The sequence below is a fragment of the Prunus avium genome, chromosome 7 (genome assembly GCF_965620075.1).
Source record: "Prunus avium chromosome 7, drPruAviu1.hap1.1, whole genome shotgun sequence".
NCBI lineage: Eukaryota > Viridiplantae > Streptophyta > Magnoliopsida > Rosales > Rosaceae > Prunus > Prunus avium.
This window is the reverse complement of record NC_142290.1, coordinates 34,658,413-34,677,506: the sequence shown is the minus strand read 5'-3', so window position 1 is coordinate 34,677,506 and position 19,094 is coordinate 34,658,413. Positions and strand designations below refer to the sequence as shown.

At 37.8% G+C, this 19,094-nt stretch overlaps 3 protein-coding genes across 3 annotated transcripts; all 3 read right to left on the bottom strand.

Moving 5' to 3' along the window:
* Nucleotides 1-64: 64 nt before the first annotated feature.
* On the bottom strand, nucleotides 65-3,629 carry LOC110748929 (Haloacid dehalogenase-like hydrolase (HAD) superfamily protein). Its single transcript, XM_021948913.2, has 7 exons — nucleotides 3,486-3,629; nucleotides 2,615-3,281; nucleotides 2,366-2,463; nucleotides 1,823-1,847; nucleotides 1,138-1,258; nucleotides 916-1,050; nucleotides 65-658 (listed from the first exon to the last, which is right to left on the bottom strand). Exons 2-7 carry the CDS (start codon nucleotides 3,108-3,110, stop codon nucleotides 454-456), a joined length of 1,080 nt encoding a protein of 359 aa, XP_021804605.1. The 5' UTR covers nucleotides 3,111-3,281; nucleotides 3,486-3,629; the 3' UTR covers nucleotides 65-453.
* Nucleotides 3,630-4,293: 664 nt separating this feature from the next.
* Nucleotides 4,294-6,381, bottom strand: LOC110748919 (glucan endo-1,3-beta-glucosidase 5-like). Its single transcript, XM_021948899.2, has 2 exons — nucleotides 5,913-6,381; nucleotides 4,294-5,521 (listed from the first exon to the last, which is right to left on the bottom strand). Exons 1-2 carry the CDS (start codon nucleotides 6,257-6,259, stop codon nucleotides 4,363-4,365), a joined length of 1,506 nt encoding a protein of 501 aa, XP_021804591.1. The 5' UTR covers nucleotides 6,260-6,381; the 3' UTR covers nucleotides 4,294-4,362.
* A 308-nt stretch (nucleotides 6,382-6,689) lies between these two features.
* ATMIN7 (HOPM interactor 7) lies at nucleotides 6,690-18,999 on the bottom strand. The gene is made up of 34 exons (XM_021948811.2): nucleotides 18,716-18,999; nucleotides 18,433-18,565; nucleotides 17,827-17,908; nucleotides 17,001-17,244; nucleotides 16,665-16,786; nucleotides 16,526-16,584; nucleotides 16,172-16,229; nucleotides 16,012-16,096; nucleotides 15,684-15,887; nucleotides 15,474-15,532; nucleotides 15,301-15,370; nucleotides 15,152-15,220; nucleotides 14,736-14,858; nucleotides 14,600-14,653; nucleotides 14,432-14,520; nucleotides 14,193-14,289; nucleotides 13,987-14,085; nucleotides 13,682-13,864; nucleotides 13,446-13,556; nucleotides 13,185-13,369; nucleotides 12,317-12,943; nucleotides 11,674-12,091; nucleotides 11,283-11,522; nucleotides 11,050-11,173; nucleotides 10,808-10,956; nucleotides 9,971-10,327; nucleotides 9,575-9,741; nucleotides 9,253-9,503; nucleotides 8,788-8,948; nucleotides 8,554-8,670; nucleotides 8,147-8,283; nucleotides 7,719-8,025; nucleotides 7,320-7,415; nucleotides 6,690-7,149 (listed from the first exon to the last, which is right to left on the bottom strand). Exons 2-34 carry the CDS (start codon nucleotides 18,542-18,544, stop codon nucleotides 7,087-7,089), a joined length of 5,319 nt encoding a protein of 1,772 aa, XP_021804503.1. The 5' UTR covers nucleotides 18,545-18,565; nucleotides 18,716-18,999; the 3' UTR covers nucleotides 6,690-7,086.
* Nucleotides 19,000-19,094: the final 95 nt, after the last annotated feature.

Genomic DNA, 19,094 nt, shown 5'->3' with positions numbered 1-19,094 from the left:
ACAAAACAAACAACTGGCATCCTAGTTTTGAAAAGCTTCCGTTGTTTGAAAACAAGATCAAAAATTCAATATTCAATGTTTGAAAATTTTGGATTATTTGAGCATTTCGTCATCATCCGTATTTACAACTTGCAAGTTTTCCTTCTACCTTATTCTCTTCTAAATGAAAAATAAGGAGAAAAGGAAAAGAAACCAAGCCCTAGCCAGGCCAGTTGACTTTGAGCATTCTGACACCTAGTTTTCAGAAGGGGGGGAAATGATAAGAAGATATGATCACTTCTCATCATTCTCCTACTCACCGAGCAACCCTATTTGGCTGGTCTCTAGAGACTATGGAGTTTCTTCATCAACAATAGTTTCTTTAGCATCCATCTGATGCTCTCCATGCATTAGAATGAATTCAACGTATCTTGACAAATTGGTGGTCAATCTTGTACTAGGTTGTAAGAAAATCTATGAAATAATCCACGTCATTAAGTGCTTCTCCACTGCTTCCCAGTTATGAACCTTGGTGACCAGGGGGTGTTGAATAATTGACTCTGTCTTGCACCATGGATACGAGTTCTCATAATCAAAAAGAAGAACCCTGATCCCAGCCTCAGCACATTCAAGCGCATATCTTGGATTGTCATCAATTAGAACCTTTGCTCCCAAGGACCTGGCAAGTACATTTCATCAGAACATAGAGGAGCTATCATATGTATTGTACGTGATTGGGTCCCATAAGGAGATAGTAGTCCACAAAACCAACAAGCAGGTAAACATGCATGATTAATGGAACAAGATATTTGAACCCCACATTCTTTCGGATTTGCAGGTTCTAAAAGTATAAAGTAAGAACAAGCTTCAAAAGATGCATACCAAGAAGTTTAGAATACATGACACCAAACTATCTACAGTGGTTCACGGTCATACCTGCATATTTCTGACTTAGGCCTAGACTCTCCATCTAAAGCAAAGTGGTTGCCAAAGTGAATCTCCTGAAACAGTCCTGGAAAATGTTTTTCAATCCATTGAATTGTGTGGTCCTTAATTGCATTCTGTCTAGACCTATTAATGCACGTAGATGCCAAAAGATTAAGTTAGTCAAAGCTCTGGTAAACATAATAACAAATTAACTCTGCTAATTGCACATACGTCACAACTGACAGGTCACAAAATCCGGACAACTTATGAATTGTCTCCTGAGCACCTGGGAGTGGGTGGATCCCGGTCTTGAAATATGATGTTTCAAAGAACTCATGCACACGAATATCGGCTGTCAAAACAAAGTAGATATTACCAATCATGGCAATGCTTTAAAGAAAGGAAGAAAGATACGACAGAAAAAGAAGTGCAAGTAAAATGTTTTACATAGAACCCTAAAAACATTTATCAGTTGGAGAGTACATTTCTAATAAATGTTGTCTACATCCAACACATTGCACAAAAAATAAAATATAGATCAAATGTTCACAAAATTAAGATAAATTTATTCTAAGGCTGTCAGTTAGTCAGTTCATATGTCTGATTAAAATGACATTCAATGCAATTAGAAATTTGACCATGAAACCAAATGAATCTGGTGATTCAAATGCAAGTTCCATTTTCAATATCCAATAAACAGTATTAAACTAGGAATTAGGTAGGTTAGTTCCATGTACAATCTGTAATTCATAAAAAGTCTAGCTGATAAAAGTCCTTTCGTGTCATAAATGATGATCATGATGACAATGATAATGATGATCATGATGACAATGATAATGCTGATGACGATGATGATGATAACATCCCAAATTATCTGAAAATAGTAATAATAAAAAAAGTGAAGCATATGTAGTACCTTCATCACGAGAACAGTTCCATATCTGTAACAGAAAAATATGATGCATCAGAATATGCCCAGGGAATTTTTTATCAAAGAAAAGGGAGCAGAAAATGTTAATATATATCCTTGAAGCTTGCTGCCAAAGAGAATTGGCACCTTAAACCACATACTAAAGAACTCAGATTGCTGGAGTAACAAATCAACTCAACTCAACTCAACTCAACTCAACTCAACTCAACTCAACTCAATCAATAAGGGTGGGAGATATGCAGGAGGCAAGCAAACATTACTATATCACAGCCCAAGAAAACAGCTGAAATGTAAAACATAAGATCACAATGTAAACTAGCATAGTCAAGCACGAAGAAAAGTAAGTTAGCAACATAGCATGCTCAATCCCGGAAACTAGTCATAGTTCGCTATTATAACAACAATGCTAAAGCATTTGAAATGATGAGTCATATCTACTTGCACTCCGAGATATGGGACACAAGGAAACAACCAACAATCAAATGAAGCTGTCCAGACTCATTGACTCAGTTAGTTAGCAGGCGATACCTTGAAGAACTCATAGACATGGTACTCTGAAACTGAATGGTGGGAGGAGTAACGATCAGCAATAAACCTGTTGAGAGCCGACACAAAGTTTCCCAACACTGCTCATCAAAAACAGAATAAACATAAATCAGCAAAAGACAAGCTCAAGTTTATATCTACTGATAAATCAAGACAAACCCAAGTTGGAAAATAGAGAATAGAACAAAATGATCATAACAGAAAATGGCAATCAATGCATGCATTACATACCCTCATCCACATCAACAGCAACGACGACTTTATCATCGGGCAAAGAATGGGGAGGGATTCCAGTATGGCTTCCACGCTCCTGGCAACCATTAGAGGAGGCCAATCCAATGGCATCAGAGCTGCGGAGGTCCAATTCAAGATCACGGACCAATTGAGCATTGGGATTCTCAAAGGCATTGCTGTGACGCTTTATGCTACTGCTATGAGACTGAAGGTGGTGATGCTGTGATTTGAAGCACCCTTTTACGAAAAAATTGCGGCCAAGGCGTGTGTTCCTCGTATTCCTGATTTTCCCAGGAAAAGTTGCATACTTGCAAGAGTGGTTTGTGGAGAAATGGGATGGCGGCCATTGAGCTCGGCCTTGAAACCCTTTATAGCTACCATGGCTATACAAATGAGCAGCCATAACCTCTGTAAACTGATGACGATGAAGTAAAGTTTGGTGCTTTAAGTTTGTGAAGAAGCGCAAGCCGCCTTGCCTTTTCAAAAACAACATAACGTGCCCAAATGCCCCTCAACCCCACAACCCCACCATTCACAAAATTCGCATAAACCCTAAAAATTGCCAAATTGGGCACCAACCCCCAAACGTTACGCTAAGCTTCTTCTGTCTTCTGCATTGGGATTGCAAAAATCTGAGAACTTCCAGTCAAAACTCCGGACACGTCTGCGAAAAAATACAGGAAGATGGGAAGGTTAATGCAAAGAATATTTACGCATATTCAGAAAGCATAAAAATCTAGTGTTGAACTTTCGATGCTCTTTCTTCTTGTTTGTTCTCAAAACTCTGCGATCCAATCATATAAATTGCAAAAAAAATCTAATAATTATTCGATTTAGTTTAGTAATTTTAGTTTTGAGAATTAATTACTGGTTAATGCGGAAATTCTGCCTTGATTTCCGATTTTCATTTTGTAATTTGATTGTGAGACCTCATAAATCTAAAACCTTTCTAATAAAAAGAGCAAATAGATTCCCTGCCTCCCTTTGCACCCTTTCTTCTTCTTTATTCTTTTTTTTTTTCGTTTTCTTTAATTTTGTGTTCTATTCCTTTACGTATGTGTATATGTCAAGGGGCCCACAACAATAAGATCCAACGGTCTTGATTTTGGCTCCCGCTGATGTCCATCCATGTCTTTTATCTTTTTTTTTTTTTTTTTTGGCCATGTCTTTTATCTTTCATTTCTTTGTTGCTTTTGTGTAGTTCACAATTTATTCTATTATTTTGTGTTTTATTGGCCATTAAAAAAAAGTGTTATATTCCATTATGGGTTGCTTCGGATATGAGAATTGATGCTATTTTGTGTTTAGTCACAATAAGAATAACACTAATTATTTTGTGATTGTCACATTAAGAACATCTTTAATAGAGGAAGACGTAAACCACCTCTTAAAATACAACTATTCATGTTATGGAAAATTTGTTTGAGATTGTTGTATACCTAAATAGTATTGTATGTTAGATTCATGAAATTTGGATTTATTTGAGACTATTGTATCATGAATAGTTGTATTTTGGTTGAAAGAAATTTGTGTTTGAATTTATCTCCAATTTATGTAATTGTCAGTTCAGCCATCATAATTAATAATGTAACTTATCAGCTAAGATGGTTCATATAACAGCATCATTTTAATTTCCATATGAAGGGGATTTATGTGGGCAAGAACAGAAATTAAGGTATAAAAAAAAATGCATTGATTCACTCACAAGTAAGTAACCCTTAAAATATACAAAGAAGTGGTGGAAATTAGATCATCAATGTGGACACTAGAACAAGGACAAGTAACACCATCACAACTTTGTGGGAATTGTGCTCCCTTAATCCGGCAGCCGGTGAAGAACGAGGTCGTCGAGGCTTTTCATGCTTTCCCAGATCAATCATGATCTCGAATCGGCACGAACGATTCTGACCATTTTGAGTTGGAGATGGATCCGTAGTTGTGGTGACTGAGAGATTGGAGAATTCACAAGCACCTTTGCGCTGATCCATGGTTTGATAGTACATGTTGAAAGCATAAGAGGCATTGCTTCTAGCATCAAGCATGCCACAAGATGAGCCATATCCAAGGCTTGTGCAATCTGCATAAGAGCAAGCATAGTTGATGCTCTGAGCCAAATTGGGGTCTGAAGGGCTTGCATCTGGTGCCATTATGCACCATTGCCTGGCCAAATAGTGCACCCCTTTTGCTGGTACCAAGGCTTTTCCACGACCAATATCCAATGAGTATTTGATTGAGCCATCAAAATTGAACACCCCCCAATGCCTCTCAAAATTCCCAGGTTGGGTGCTCTTGGCATCTTCATCTATGAGCCCAAAGATGTAAATGTCAGGTGGGGTTGACCTCTTTGGGCTGCCTTGCCCTGCAAGTATGCGGCTTACAAGGCCTTGATTGAACCGCCGGGCATCTTCTATGTTAGCATTAGGGTCACCATCCGTTGGCCATCCAACCTCCCCAACGATGACCGGCAATGAGGAGAAGCCATTCTTTTCAAGGGCAGCAATGCAGGTGTCAAAGTTGGCATCAAGCACATTGGTGTATGAGATGGAGCCATCAACAACGGGCTTTGAAGTGTTGTTGAAGAAGGCATACTCTTTGGGGAAGTCGGGGTCAGCTTGGAGGCTGAGGAAAGGGTAGATGTTGATGGTGAGGGCACCACCATTGTCACTGAGAAACTTCAAGATGGACATCATGAGGCTGTGGATGTCGGACCGGAAGTTGCCTCCGGATGGAAGGCCGCTGTCAGTCTGGTAAACGTCTGCATTTAGGGGAATTGTCACCTTCACTTGTCTCCCTAGCCCTGCTTTTATCAGGGCTGCTTGGATGTTTTGGAGAGCTGGAAATGTGGTTTGCAGGAAAGTGTCTTTGTAGGTTTTGAGGAACGGTTCATTGGCCACAGCCACATACCTACATAGATTTAAATGTCAAAAAGTAATTCAGTTTAATATTAATTGTTAATCAATCATTACTTTGGAAAATGTTCTTTCTTTTGTAGTTATTCGGCATATGATGTAGGGGAGGGTTTTTTTTTTTTTTTTTTTTTTTTTTTTTTTTTGGGGGTCAACTAGTGGTTCCAAAAGAAAGAAAAACATAAAAACAGGGATATTCTTTTGCGTTTCCAAAAGCTTTTGTTTCTGTTTCCTGCCAATTTGAAACTTTTATTACGGGTGATGAGTGCCAACTTGCATGTATATATGTCAACATGCACGGAATGAAAGAAAGAGCATTTAACCTCACACTTACGACAAGAGTTCAAAATTTTAGAAATAAGAACATGAAAACTTCCAAGTCTTTTTACCTTATATCGACGCCATTTTTGGATATGTAATATGACACATTTTTAGACACCCAGTTCTCAGCAACAGTAACACTGCTAGCAAGTGGTGCCAATAACTCATTGGGTATACCCACCATAACCTGGATACCAGTTCCCCCAAGAGCTTGCAATGCCCCAGGATCAGCTTCAAAGAGCTTCACTTTGCTGAATCCATTGTCCTTCAAAAGCTTGACAACTATACTAGGCGGCAATGGATGCGTAGAACGGGTTCCCCAGTTGCATGCCAAGCCACCAACTCCAAGGGCCCCCTTCACCAAACCCTCCCCAACTATGCAGAGCAATAAAACCCACAAGTAGCTAAAACCCATGTTTTCTTATGCCTCTCAACCTCAGTTTTCAGCCATATTTCTACCAGCTCGAAACGTATAAGAAGCACTGCTTTTGAATTTAACAAACCTAAAGGTTGAGAAATGTACTTTTATGAGAGGAAAGGCAAGGAATCACAGAAATGCTCAAGTAGAAACTGGATTCTGAGAGGCTAAGGAAACCCTTTTGAGTGATTCATGACCTTACTTTAATGGAGGGTATAATCCATCAAGAAAAGAATAGAGTGAACTTGTTGTAAACTAGTTTTTTTGTGCCAAGCATTTCCTGGATGGGAAGCGAAAAACCCACATAGAAGGCATGCACTTTACCCAACACGAATGTTTGCCAGACTATAAAGCTCCATGGGACAGAAAGCCACTTTGTGAAAAATAAGATGAATAATCTGATCTTTATTTTCGACAAAAAGAATCATAAGCTTAAAAAAGTTCTCAACATATTCAATGAAATGATTTTGTAACTAATGATATCTGTTTGCTGGCATTGGATCTGATTAATTAATCGTATGCTACTTAGATTACACCACAGCAAAAATTGGAGATAGAAACAATAAAAGGCCGATTCGAAACAATCATGTCCTCTCCTTTCTTTTTCTTTTCCTTTTTTACTACATCAAGATCATTACAACAAAATTTACCGGGTAAAGTGAACTGAAAACTACCTCTATCATAATAAATGAGATTTTCTTTATAGGCACAGGGATAAAAGAATATCAGCAGAAAAAAATCGGTTTTTGGAGCAGTGATTTCGCGAATCATTCCTTACGGGGAATCTTGTCAAGGTGGCAACAGATATATATATATATATATAACTATGGCAGAAGTGCTTTCAGTTGTGCCCTGAAAAGATCACCAAGAGCTCCACGAACATCCATCTGAACGAATCAAGCAATTATAAGTTTTTTTCCAGAATAATCTCTAATTACTAATTAACTGCTGTAAGAGCATGAAATACCAAATTTAGAGGCACCAAGGGATGGATATGGCAGTATCAAATAACAAATCCATATTATTATGGATGTTGACATGGAAAGAGGAGATTTACCTGATCGCAGCAAACAAGTTTTGTAAGCAAAGGATAGAAATTTCTCAGATGCCTTCTGAAAATCTGTTGGTTCATATAGCACATGCCTTTAAGCACCTGAAACACCAAAAGAGTAAGGAAAATATCACCTGTTAATACCTACAATATACAAAACTTGTGGGAAATCAACGAAAATATTGTCCAATAAACAAGCACAACGGATGGAGGAGGATTTATTCAAACACAAAGTTTGGGCTACTAGAATATGGCGCACTTGGGGCTTTCTATTTGATTGAGGAGAGTGGAATTTCGTGTGTAGGGGTGAAATCCGAAGACACTGAGGTGAATCCACCAAACCAATCAAATTAGGGTTTCAAAATTAGATCATGCCCCACAAATAATCCATATGGCACTTTATACCTTGATAATTATGGGAGATCGTAACTCCAGAACACGATGAATATCCATATTAGTCGTCTCCCCAGAGCCGGACTGCAGATCAGATGCCTCCCGGAGTACCTGTTCACAGAAAGATACAAGTTTCTCTTCCGCTAATCCTTCGACTTTCTCTTCATCATTAGAATGTTCTATAATATCAACATTCTGAGAAGCGTTAGTTTCTGCAAGTGCCTCTTTGTTGGCACTAAACCCGGAAGTTGCTTTCTGTAAGATGTCAAGATATATGCAGGTTCCTGCTAATTCTTGGCGGAGAAGATTCAGAGGTGGCCTGTCCAGAAGATAAATTAGTCACAAACTATGTTTTCTTTTATAAGAAAAATCATTTTCTTCCTCAAGGAAGAAAATTCAACACAAAAGAAAAGAATTTACATAAAAAGTTTTCATCCTACCTCTCATCAGGAATTTGGTGCATGCGTGTTCTGAGATTGGTATATGAATTATAAGAAGCTGCGAACTCTAATGCAGACAGCAAAATGTCCATAATAGCAATCTTTTGTGGTGCTTTCAACTTGCTCCAGTATTTCTTCTGCAAATGATAGAGTGATTTTATTAGGCAAACAGTAATCAAAGACTTTTTTACATAACCCAATAAAAATAATATGGAGTAGTTCAGAGGCACTTGGAGAATTAATTTACATCCCCAAGTGCTGCAGCCTTCCAAGTCAAAGGACTTGCCTTATATATTGCAGTAATGGTTTTCATCACAATGGATTGCAAATTAACATTTGATGATCAGAAGAAAAGTATTTATGAATTTAAGGGAACATGTAAAATTAAAAACGATCAAACTTCAAACCTGAATACTATCAATGGCACCAAGAAGCAATAACTGAGTGATGCATTTGCCCCTACAAGTTCCCAATAATGAACTCTCCTCCTCATCTCTGACATCAGGTTCCACAGCCTCAGGAACCTAATGCAGCATAAGAATCAAACGTCATAAAGCCATTATATCTGGATGCTGATCTGTATAATTGGCCTCAGCAGAAATAATATATTCTTTATAAATTAATATCCTACGACATCATACCTTAATTGGAGAAGATGGTACTGAAGCATCAGAAGCAATACCCTTAGGCTTAGAAGAAAGATTTCTGAGAAAGAGATTGTCCATAATTCTTTGACCTATTGTTTGATTCCGTTGGAGGCCTTCAGCAGATTTTGGAGCACCTCCTGACGGTGACGGAAGGCCTACAAGAAGAAAATCTTTTTATATTGCTTTGCTACTAAAAATTTGAGAGGAAAAAATTAAAATTTCTAGCTTATGCACATCAACAACAGTGTAAAAATTAGCTCCATCAATCGTAGTTTTGGGACACTATGGACTTTCAAGGTTCTATTTATAGAGTAAAAAATGGTAGTAATCGTTGTTCTGTGAAGCATTTTTCACATAAATGCAAACTAGCATAAATGAAGTGTCAGTGTTTAAGATTTTGAATGTTAATCATAAACCATTTAATAAATACTAAGTTTCATAGAACTTTAAAAACCTGACCTTCAGATCCATCCAAGTTCATTTGCACCCCTGAGTCTTGTTTGTTGTCCATCAGGACTGAAGCATTTGGATTTCTTCCATTATCACTGACATCAAACTGACGGCTATCCACTCCCTCATAGTCAGACTTTATGGAAGGACTATCACCTGAATTGACCTCTAAATCTCCAATTAACCCCCTATTGTTCTTCAGGTTCTCAAATCCCAAAGCATTTAGCAGTTCAAGTGGTTGTGTTGTGTACAAAGCATCTCTGATGACAATAATAAAATGATTAGTATTAGAACAACCACAAAATATTATCTGATAATAAGAGATAAGCACCTTATACTTTTCAACAATGTATCCCAGTCGTTCTCACTGAATTGATGTCCTCCAACTTCAATGAGATGCACTAGTGCACCCAGAGATAATGAAACCACTGCCTGATCAGTCTTTTTGGCGCAATCCAAAAGTAGACTGAGTAGGGGTGGCAACATAAAACACACCTCCTGCACAAAGGAAAGACTTCCACAGTCACACTAATCTTTGGAACACCAACTTCAAAATGCACAAATCATTTTTCACTACCAGAACCAATATATGAGAATATCAATCTGCATTTGTTTTACTAAATAATAGAATAAACCTCCACATTTTCCTCCCTTATTACGTGTGATTATTCACCAATAACTAGGAAAACTATATAATTTATACAGCTAGTATTTAGCTCAACACTACCTTATAAAAAGTGTTGAAAAGGTTGCAAAGCAACTGAAGTGAGTGAATGCTTGTTTCACGGAACCATTCCTCATCAGGAGAAACCAAGCTTTCCTTTCCAGCATGTCTCACATGATCAAATATGGGAAACAAGACACGATGAAAAATGCTCTCCCAAAATGATGAAGAGAACTTGCTACCTCTCTCATTTAGTAGATCAAACAATACTTCAAGTGCACAGCTTCTGACCTCTGGTCTTGGATCTGATGTCAGATCTGACAGACCAGCAAGCATTGGGAACCAATAATGCTCAGTCACGTCAAAAGTTGTATCCATATTTACGTCAATAGGCCTCAAAGCACCACCAGGTATAAGACCCTGAAATTGACAAACCAGAAGTTAAGCACGGATATCTCAACAGCCAAGTGACAAGTTATCAATACAAGCAAGTTAGAAGACGCCATACAACCATAGACATCAACGCAACCCACAACAACCAAATCAACCTGCAACAAAGAAGCCCAAGACCAGGGTTGCCTAAGCAGCCAGTCATTATAGTATCAAAGAAAAGCTAAGCATCACTTTTTCTTTCTTCCTAACCATTTGAACAAGAGGTTCGGTTTCCAGGCCCTGCATGTGTTCTCATGTCAAACTGAAAATCTCACAACCCAATCATTTCTGTTTATTAACTTCACCTCAACTTTTATGGATCCAATTTACCACCAACATAGTTCAGAAATAATTTACGGTATCTGACAAAGACACTATACTGAAGGACACAAGTGAAAGCAACATGTAATGAATGACAAGGCATCCACAAAGAACAAGGAAAAGTTAATGCCGACAGGACTAACAAACCTCCCCCAGACGATCCTCACATATGCGCAGTAGTGCAATTGCCTTCAAACTTATACGGTGTGAAGTTCTATTATTAGCAAACCTGATAAGACAGTTGACACAGTCCATAAAACAATCTCCCACTACTTGATCGAAGTGTTCCAAGATAACTGCAAATTTCCCCGTATTAGACATACCAAATTGTGAAGAGGAGGAAATCAATATGATATGAAAACATACAGTAAGGGAAAAGAATTTGTCACCTTGTTCAACATTTTCAAAAGCGCTCTCAACTATTGATTCCAATTCATCATCTGCAGCTGCTGTAAAAACCATGAAAACGCTACGCCATCCAGACTTGATGCTCCCTACTTTGGATTTTATCATCTGTAAAAGGCAACAGAATCAATTTTGTTTGTAGCAGGATAGCTGTATATCGAGAAGGTTAAGGAAGATAAAAGGAGCGCATTCGGGAAAGCAAACTATGTAGACATACTTGAACAATGCAGTCAACAATTAAGCTCCTTATGGTTTCACTTCGACTATTGCGCATAAGAACAACAAAAGGTTTAAGAATGTCATTTTGGAATGTGAAATTGGCAAGTTCAGCTCGCTCCAGATACTTCACGCCAAGCTGCCTGAGAGAATCTATAGCATACATAGCAATTTTTTCATCATGATGACTCCCAGCTGAAATAAAGTGGTTTGCCAAAACAGACCATATTCTAGCCCAGACCTGTAAGACATTAGCAGAAACATTCAAAATATGGAGAACTCAAAAATTGCAGGACACAAATCAGAATACCACTCCATGAGCATTTTTGGGATGAGCTAGGTTGTACATTTACAAGCAGAACAATAGAGGTTTCAATAGATAAAAAACATACCATGCGTATACGAGCCATGTTGTAGTAGCTGATCTCCACAAGTTTTTGCAAGCTAAACACACGAGCTGGAGTTTGTTTTAGTTCTTCAGCTGATACACCACAGAGTGCAGTGAAGAACTCCACTACAGAATCACTAGGAAGCTGAACGCTATTCACAAATACTTGTTCAGAAGGTTTTCCGGCCAACTCTCTTAGAGATTGAAGAACAGCATCTTTGGAGATCTGGTTTGATCCATGCATGACTGTTGCAGCTATAGATGGAGTCGATGTAATGAATTCAAGCCGAGAAACACATTCCAAAACTGCATTCCATGTGTCTTGAAGGGAGCCAGTCTCCATGTCGCAAAGAGATAGTAGAGTTCGCAGTGCTTCCACATTTTTACTACGCATTTCCTTTGGAGCATGCAAGAAAGTAAATCTGAGATGACAACCCAAAAGCTCGATTAGTATTATCATAGATATTGCTTCAAAGATCAAAACCGTGATACACAACACAATTCATTGTCTCCAGATTAAATACATATTTTTCACAAAAAGGGAAAAAAAAAAGCCTAACATACTAAGAATGGAAACAACAAAAGAAATAAATATAAAAAGTACAAATATACAAATGTTTGGGGAGAAAACAAGACAGATGTTTTACCTGACCAGAGATGTTAGAAAGGCATAGCGCATGGTATCCATTCCAAGAACATGTGTAATGTGTATTCCAGCTTTAAATCCCTCCATACAGAGAACCACCCTTGACTTATTCTCACCTTCCTCCATTGTAACAGAAAACGTAGCAAGCAAGGGCCATCCTACAGCTTCAACCATAGGCCTTACAAGCTCTAACTGCTGTGTAGTATAGAAGACCCCTCTTTTTGCACCTTGATTGCGAAATATAGCTTGTGTCTTCTTAATGATAGCTTCACTTTCTGACTTAGTATCTGCAGACAATGTTCTTCTGGGAAGAGCCAGATTAAGGATACTGACAAGGCGCCCTCTCTCTTCACCTTCGGGCTTATTTCTTCCATTTCTCTCAAGACCAACAGTATCATCTTTCATCTTGATCTCTTCTTTGACAATTGAATCATAGATTTCTTCCAGAAGTTCTGTCGGAGCACACTCTTCTGCATCATCCATAGCATTCATGCGTATAAAATCCGACTTGGACATTTTAGGCCACACCATTGGATTATGTGCATCAGTATTCAACATTATAACTGCATATGCAAGAATGTATGCAGTATCTGCATTTTTGAAAAGACCTGGATTATCTGCACAATATCTGCATATGCAACATGTTGAACAACATCACTGGCCAACAATAAAAAATGAATATAATCTCCGTACAACATGGATGCCCAAATCATATTCAGTCAGAAATTGGAGTTCACACATTTACAAAGGATACATGCATTAAGTTTGAATCATATGCATGACCATGCAGGCACACTCAGGTCTATACATTTATGCACAGCAAAATTAAAAACCAGACAGCAATGAAATCAAACAGACACCCCCAGTACCTTTCCGCAAATTTTTCCATGATACGATCTATCTTTTGAGCTTCCCCTGGAAGTCGGAATCCTTTAAGAAGTTCACGAATTGCAGTGTCAAACTTCATTCCTGAAAACTTCATAGAATCTACATAAGCATGCATCACAGCAAGGGGAAATTCTTCATGGTGACCCAAATACTCCCCAATCATGGCCTGAAAAAAATCATAAAAGTACTAAGATGTCTGTATCATTGTAGAAAAGCAACTTATATAAGAACAGAGCTTCCACCTTGTCCAAACTGGGAGTACTTCTCAAAAATTGGGCAACTGAATGAGGTGTGTTTTCCACCAACTTATTTGATCTTAGATACTCTACACCCTTTACAGGTTGCCTGTTGAACTGCAACATTTTTAATACTATAAATCAGTTCTAGACTACGGCTAAATCAGTTCTCAGAAAAGAAATAAAAGATAAAAAATTCATCCAGGGAAATCAAGTTAACAAGATTGATGCAGATCAATTACCACAGAGATGGCAGCTTCCAATGTAGATTTATGAGCTTTTGCCTTCTCAAAGTTACTGGGTACATCAACAGCCTCTTTAGCTGAAGCTTCTCCTTCTAGAGACTGAGTCCTTTTACTCTGGTTTTCTGATTCTCCACGTGACTTTTCCCAATCTACTAGTGATTTAAGCACATTCACAAGACACTGGCAAGGTCAAGGAAAAAGGGGTCATCAAGCAACCTCTGGTACCATCAATGAATATCTAGCAGGAAAAAACATATGATCAACTAGCTGGATCAGAGAAAGGAGTAAACTTATAAACCTACCTGAAGAGATGAACCTTTAATTGAAGTTGTCTGTGATACAGCAACCATATTTGGATCTGCATTTAGAGTCCCTTGAGCAATTCTGGATAGAGTTGTAACCTAATATTAACAGTCAGAATACATTGCAGATGTATTAGATGTAAGAGAAAAACATTTTTGGATGGAATCAGAAAGAAATCATTGTGAAACAGTAAGTAAAATTGTACCATACGCTCAAACAAGTTTGGTGCCTCAAGATCACAGTCATAGTTCACAAATATGTCAACAAGCATCTGAGGATCCTTGCAAACTTTTTCAACCATCCTGAAAAAGCACACCACGTTAGAAGACCAGGACAAGAACAAGAAAAACATAATCTTCTGCTGAGAAGTGAAAGCCACCCAGTATAAATGAAAGTAACATGTGCGTATTACTAGAAATGTAATAACCAGAAAAGCCAATATACCTAAGAACACTTAATTTCTGGTTAATTGGAAAATCCAAGCCATCCAGTGATCGTAGAACTATCAAGGGAAAGAAGATGCCTATTTCACCCTGAATAAAATTTGTTGGTGTAAGGAACAGAACATATCAAGGTAAGTTTTGTAACTATTTGTCAAGATCATACACATACTTTGAGGCTTTCTCTGAACCGCAACAAAAGCACTAAAAAAATTCCAGTTGCGTACTGCAAGAAGGAAATGCATAATTAGAAGCAATAATCTCATAGCATATTCATTAAATTGGATTAAGGAAAGATATATGTAAACCTGAAATATGACAGGGGACTGCGAAACTGAAGCCCGCAACAAAGCATATGATAGGTATGCTTTCACCGAGTCGATAAAATGGAAGTTCCTAGTAAATGGATGGCCAACCCCCTCCAATAAACCCTGAAATGCCGTAAGAGATTACATTATTTAATAAAACACTGGAAATAGGTACAAACAATGCTCCTTATATAAGTCAAATGTGTGAGAAAGCATCTTCATCATTCTCAAATCATCCTTTCTTCTTCCATTGTCTAAGAAGGAGGGAGGTGATTGACTGCTTAATCAATTCACACCTAAAAACAAAAAGGTTTTAAATACTATTTTTGAGTTATTTAAACAGTATCAACTTCTTTTTTATGTTAAGCATCCATGGAACCATGAACATAAAAGCACAAATAAATCCCTAATGTAACCTGCAGAAGCTCAAGAGACAAAATCCTCGTCTTCAATGTAACTTCATTGTTATCTTCCTTCATCCCCATCTGCAGACGATAAATTTAGATTCATGAATGAGGCTAGGGATTGCTGTCGACAATTAGAAGGCATTGCTCAACAAACCAACCTTGCAAAGGGTGCGGAAAACCAGTAAAGCATCACGTTGAACTATGCTCATGCTCTCGAGGTCAATCCCTCTATAAAAATTACATAATAGTTATGAGCAATCAAATCAATGTAAAGACATTTGGTTGACTATGAAAATGAGAAAGAGATATCTTAAAGTAATCATATCCAAACCTGGTTATCTTTTTACCATCTTCAAGATGCACAGCCTTGTCCAGGACAGCCTCTAAGCCCTAAACAACATAACAAATACAATCTTAGTACAGAAGGAAACCTGGCAAGCTAAAATAGCCAGCATTGAGAGACATAGTAAATGGTGGCAAACACAGCATCTGAGAGTGCATAAGGTATTAAGAAAATAGGTAACTAGAGAAAACAGTGTACCTTGATGTCAGCACCGCCAGCAAGATTATGAAGTTCCTCAACAGATGCAATGGGCGTGTCTTTGGCCTGGCTAAGTTGATCTCCTAAAGTCATTTCTTTCTCACTTTGGTCTTCCAAGGAAGTTTCTTCAGCTTTTGTATTTGAACTTTGTCCTGAAATGGTTTCTATATGTCCAACAGAACCAGATGATGCATCCTCAAGTCCCTGCAAGAAATTACAAACTTTCTAGAATACGGGGTAAAATAACTTAAAAAATTTATGCATGTCCTGTACAGTTGTATCAGACTACAGATAAATACATTCAGAACTGAAAGCTTTAAATTCATACTGGGTCAGTCTCCATTCTCCTGAATATGATGCTGATCATCTGCGTAAGCATTGCCTTTGACGTTGCTTGGTTTATGGGACTCTTGCTACAAGTCCAAAGTACAATTCATTAGCACTGCTTCAAATTGATATCGGGCACCCTTATGCAAATGTAAAAGTACCTGTGCAGAGCGATATTGTAGCACACTCTGATAACTCCCAGCAAAGGTTCCCCATGTACTGCATTTGAAGCAGGTTTTAAACTTTAAAATAATTTCTTGCACTGAAAATTGTAGAAACAAGAAAAGGCACAACAATACCAGCACCAAACATACATATGCACAAATTGACAAAGATATATGCTGAAATGCATATAAATGACTGCAGATCAGGAATATTACAATAGAAGAGACCCAGTACCACAGTACATATGAGTACACTTCATGGATAAGAAACCCAACTTTTGACAGCCTATATAAGTTATATAATACACTAGCAAAAGAATACCCGATTTCCACACATCCCTGATAACATACCTCTGAACTTCGTGGATGCCACAGCAGTAAGAAGGACCTTCAACACTTGCAAAACGGTACTGCACATCGTTTCCCAAAATAAGAAAGAATAGCAAGCCACATATTTTGGGAGAAAACCAATGACGTGCATGGCACATACCTATCAGATGACGAGTTGTCAACACAACTGCAAACCATGTTCAGAAGGTCTGCAAACAGCGGTACGCTTTTACCATCATCTAAACCAGGATCTCCCTCTAAATGATCATATGCAATGAGTTTCTGTGCTTATGAAATTTGAAGAACTAGTTAGCTATTATAGATATGCAACATATTCTAAGTGATGATAACAAGGAGCAACAGCTAATCATAAAGAATGCAGATACTATGATAGAACAATGAATTTCTTCATGCCTTGTGTAACAAAGTATCACCATCTTGAAAGCACATAATATTTAATCTACAAATAAAAAAAATCAAGAAATGAAATGCATACATGAAGACAATCCAGAGCAGGTTCTAGGACTTTCAAGTTCTTTGTCTCAAATGCAAGTCGTAGGGGATTCAAAACAAGCTCTGCCTGAGCTCCTTCTAAGGTGTTCCCAGCCTTCGCCAGGACAGTTGAAATAGTTGCACTTGTGCTCACCGGCCTAGCAACAGAATCTGCCTCCTCAGCAGTGTTTTGAGACTGATCTGGTTCTGTATCAGTTTTTGCAGCTCCACCCTCTGTTTCAAGAGAACTACAAAACAGAAGAGATTCCAAAAGTCAAAACAATGTCTGATCACATCACTATGATTTTAATCCCATGTAATGATAATATTTGGTACCGTTTGTTAGATAAACTAATCCAAATCTGTTGGATCTGATAAAAAGAAACCCAGACATATTGTGCTGTTATCTGGCCTGATCATGATCTAAAACCATGTGAATAAAATTTAACCATTGCAGCTCGACATGTGTATAATTTTTTCGGGGTACAAAAATAGGAAGCACAAAATGTATTTAAATTGAAAATAAGATAAAATAAAATAAAATAAAATAAAAGACTAGGTGTCCCTCTATGCTTAAACATACTACAATTGCAAGAAAATTGATACAGTTAATTAATGACTTCGGCTCGATCACTATGAATCAACTACAAGGAATGTCCCATAAATATTTTGACATTGAGGCCTACAAAGATGTCACGCATATGTAAAAGTTGAATTCAACATGATTGCCATACAAGCATAATAACTACATTCTGCAAATCTGTATATTAAAGGGGGGAATAGAGTGAAGGGGAGAGAAGGAAATTATTAGTTGAGCTACAAATATAGACCTTCCATCACCAGCTGAAGTTGTAGCTTGATTCTTCTCAGTTGAAATGGTCTGTTGAGTTTGATTGACCTCTTTCGTATTATCTAAAGAAACAAAAAACAACCGTGAGAGAGAGATAACTGAAATTAACTATCAGTGAAGAATAGAAATATCATTTATAAACAGAAGGAAAATACATACACAAGACATACTGACTAAGACCTTTGATCTTCAAGTTTAACAAACATCAAATTGAAACTACATAAAAAAATAACCACTGAAAGCAACACATTGACGCTACAAAAAACAAAATAGGCATTTCCGTGCTCCATCCTTCCCAGAAAACCAGAGTTTGTTACGATCAAAAAAAATTACATGCATTACATAAACAACACAAACTCTATCTTAAGCTCACACTTCCCCACATTATCGTACGCCATACTATCATAGGTCAGCCCAAATAATTGTTTGATTTCATCTGACTTTAAGTAGTACATTCATACTTCAAAAACCAAAAAACCAACAAACACCAACTCCAAACCAATCTGAATCCTGGATCGTCCAAAGTTAGATACGTAATGTATATCAGCATATGTATAATTGTATACAGAGGAGGTGAGAATGAAACCTATATAAGCCTGAATGGCTTTCTGAAGGTCAGCATGCTTTTTGGGAGAACACTCTTTGAGCATGGACTCGAATGCCCTAGTTACGAAACCGCCAGCTGCACCACCCGCCATCTTCTACTAATTCGAATATGTCTACAATTCGGATCAAAGGAAGATCCATTACACACAAATTGCAACAATAATTCACAGATTAATCTTTCACCATATTTTACAATTACAAAATCGAAGACTAATGCGAGAGAGAGAGAGAGAGAGAGAGAGATACAGAGAATTATACGTTACCTTGTTCGAATTGATTGTAGACGACGATCAGAAATGAAAGGACGAACAAGTGCGGTGACTGGCGAGTTGGGAGCAGAGAATTGGAGATCTGAAAAGGCAACACTGGTCAAGCAACTTCGACTGTATAGATCTAATTCGTCGTCAAGACTGCTAGTATGGTATGGTTTTACTGGTCTACTGGAGCGGAGCTTCTGAACCCGGACCTTGCCACAACGGGTTTGGGTCCTTGAGACTTCGCGCAAGTAGAAATGAAACTGATTCAGATTTCAATTTTCAGGCCATATTTCGATTTAACCCCTTGGAATTCGATAAATTGTGCATTGGTTGTCAAAAAGATAGAAAATGATGAAACATTCAAAATAATTTTAATTATTTAAAA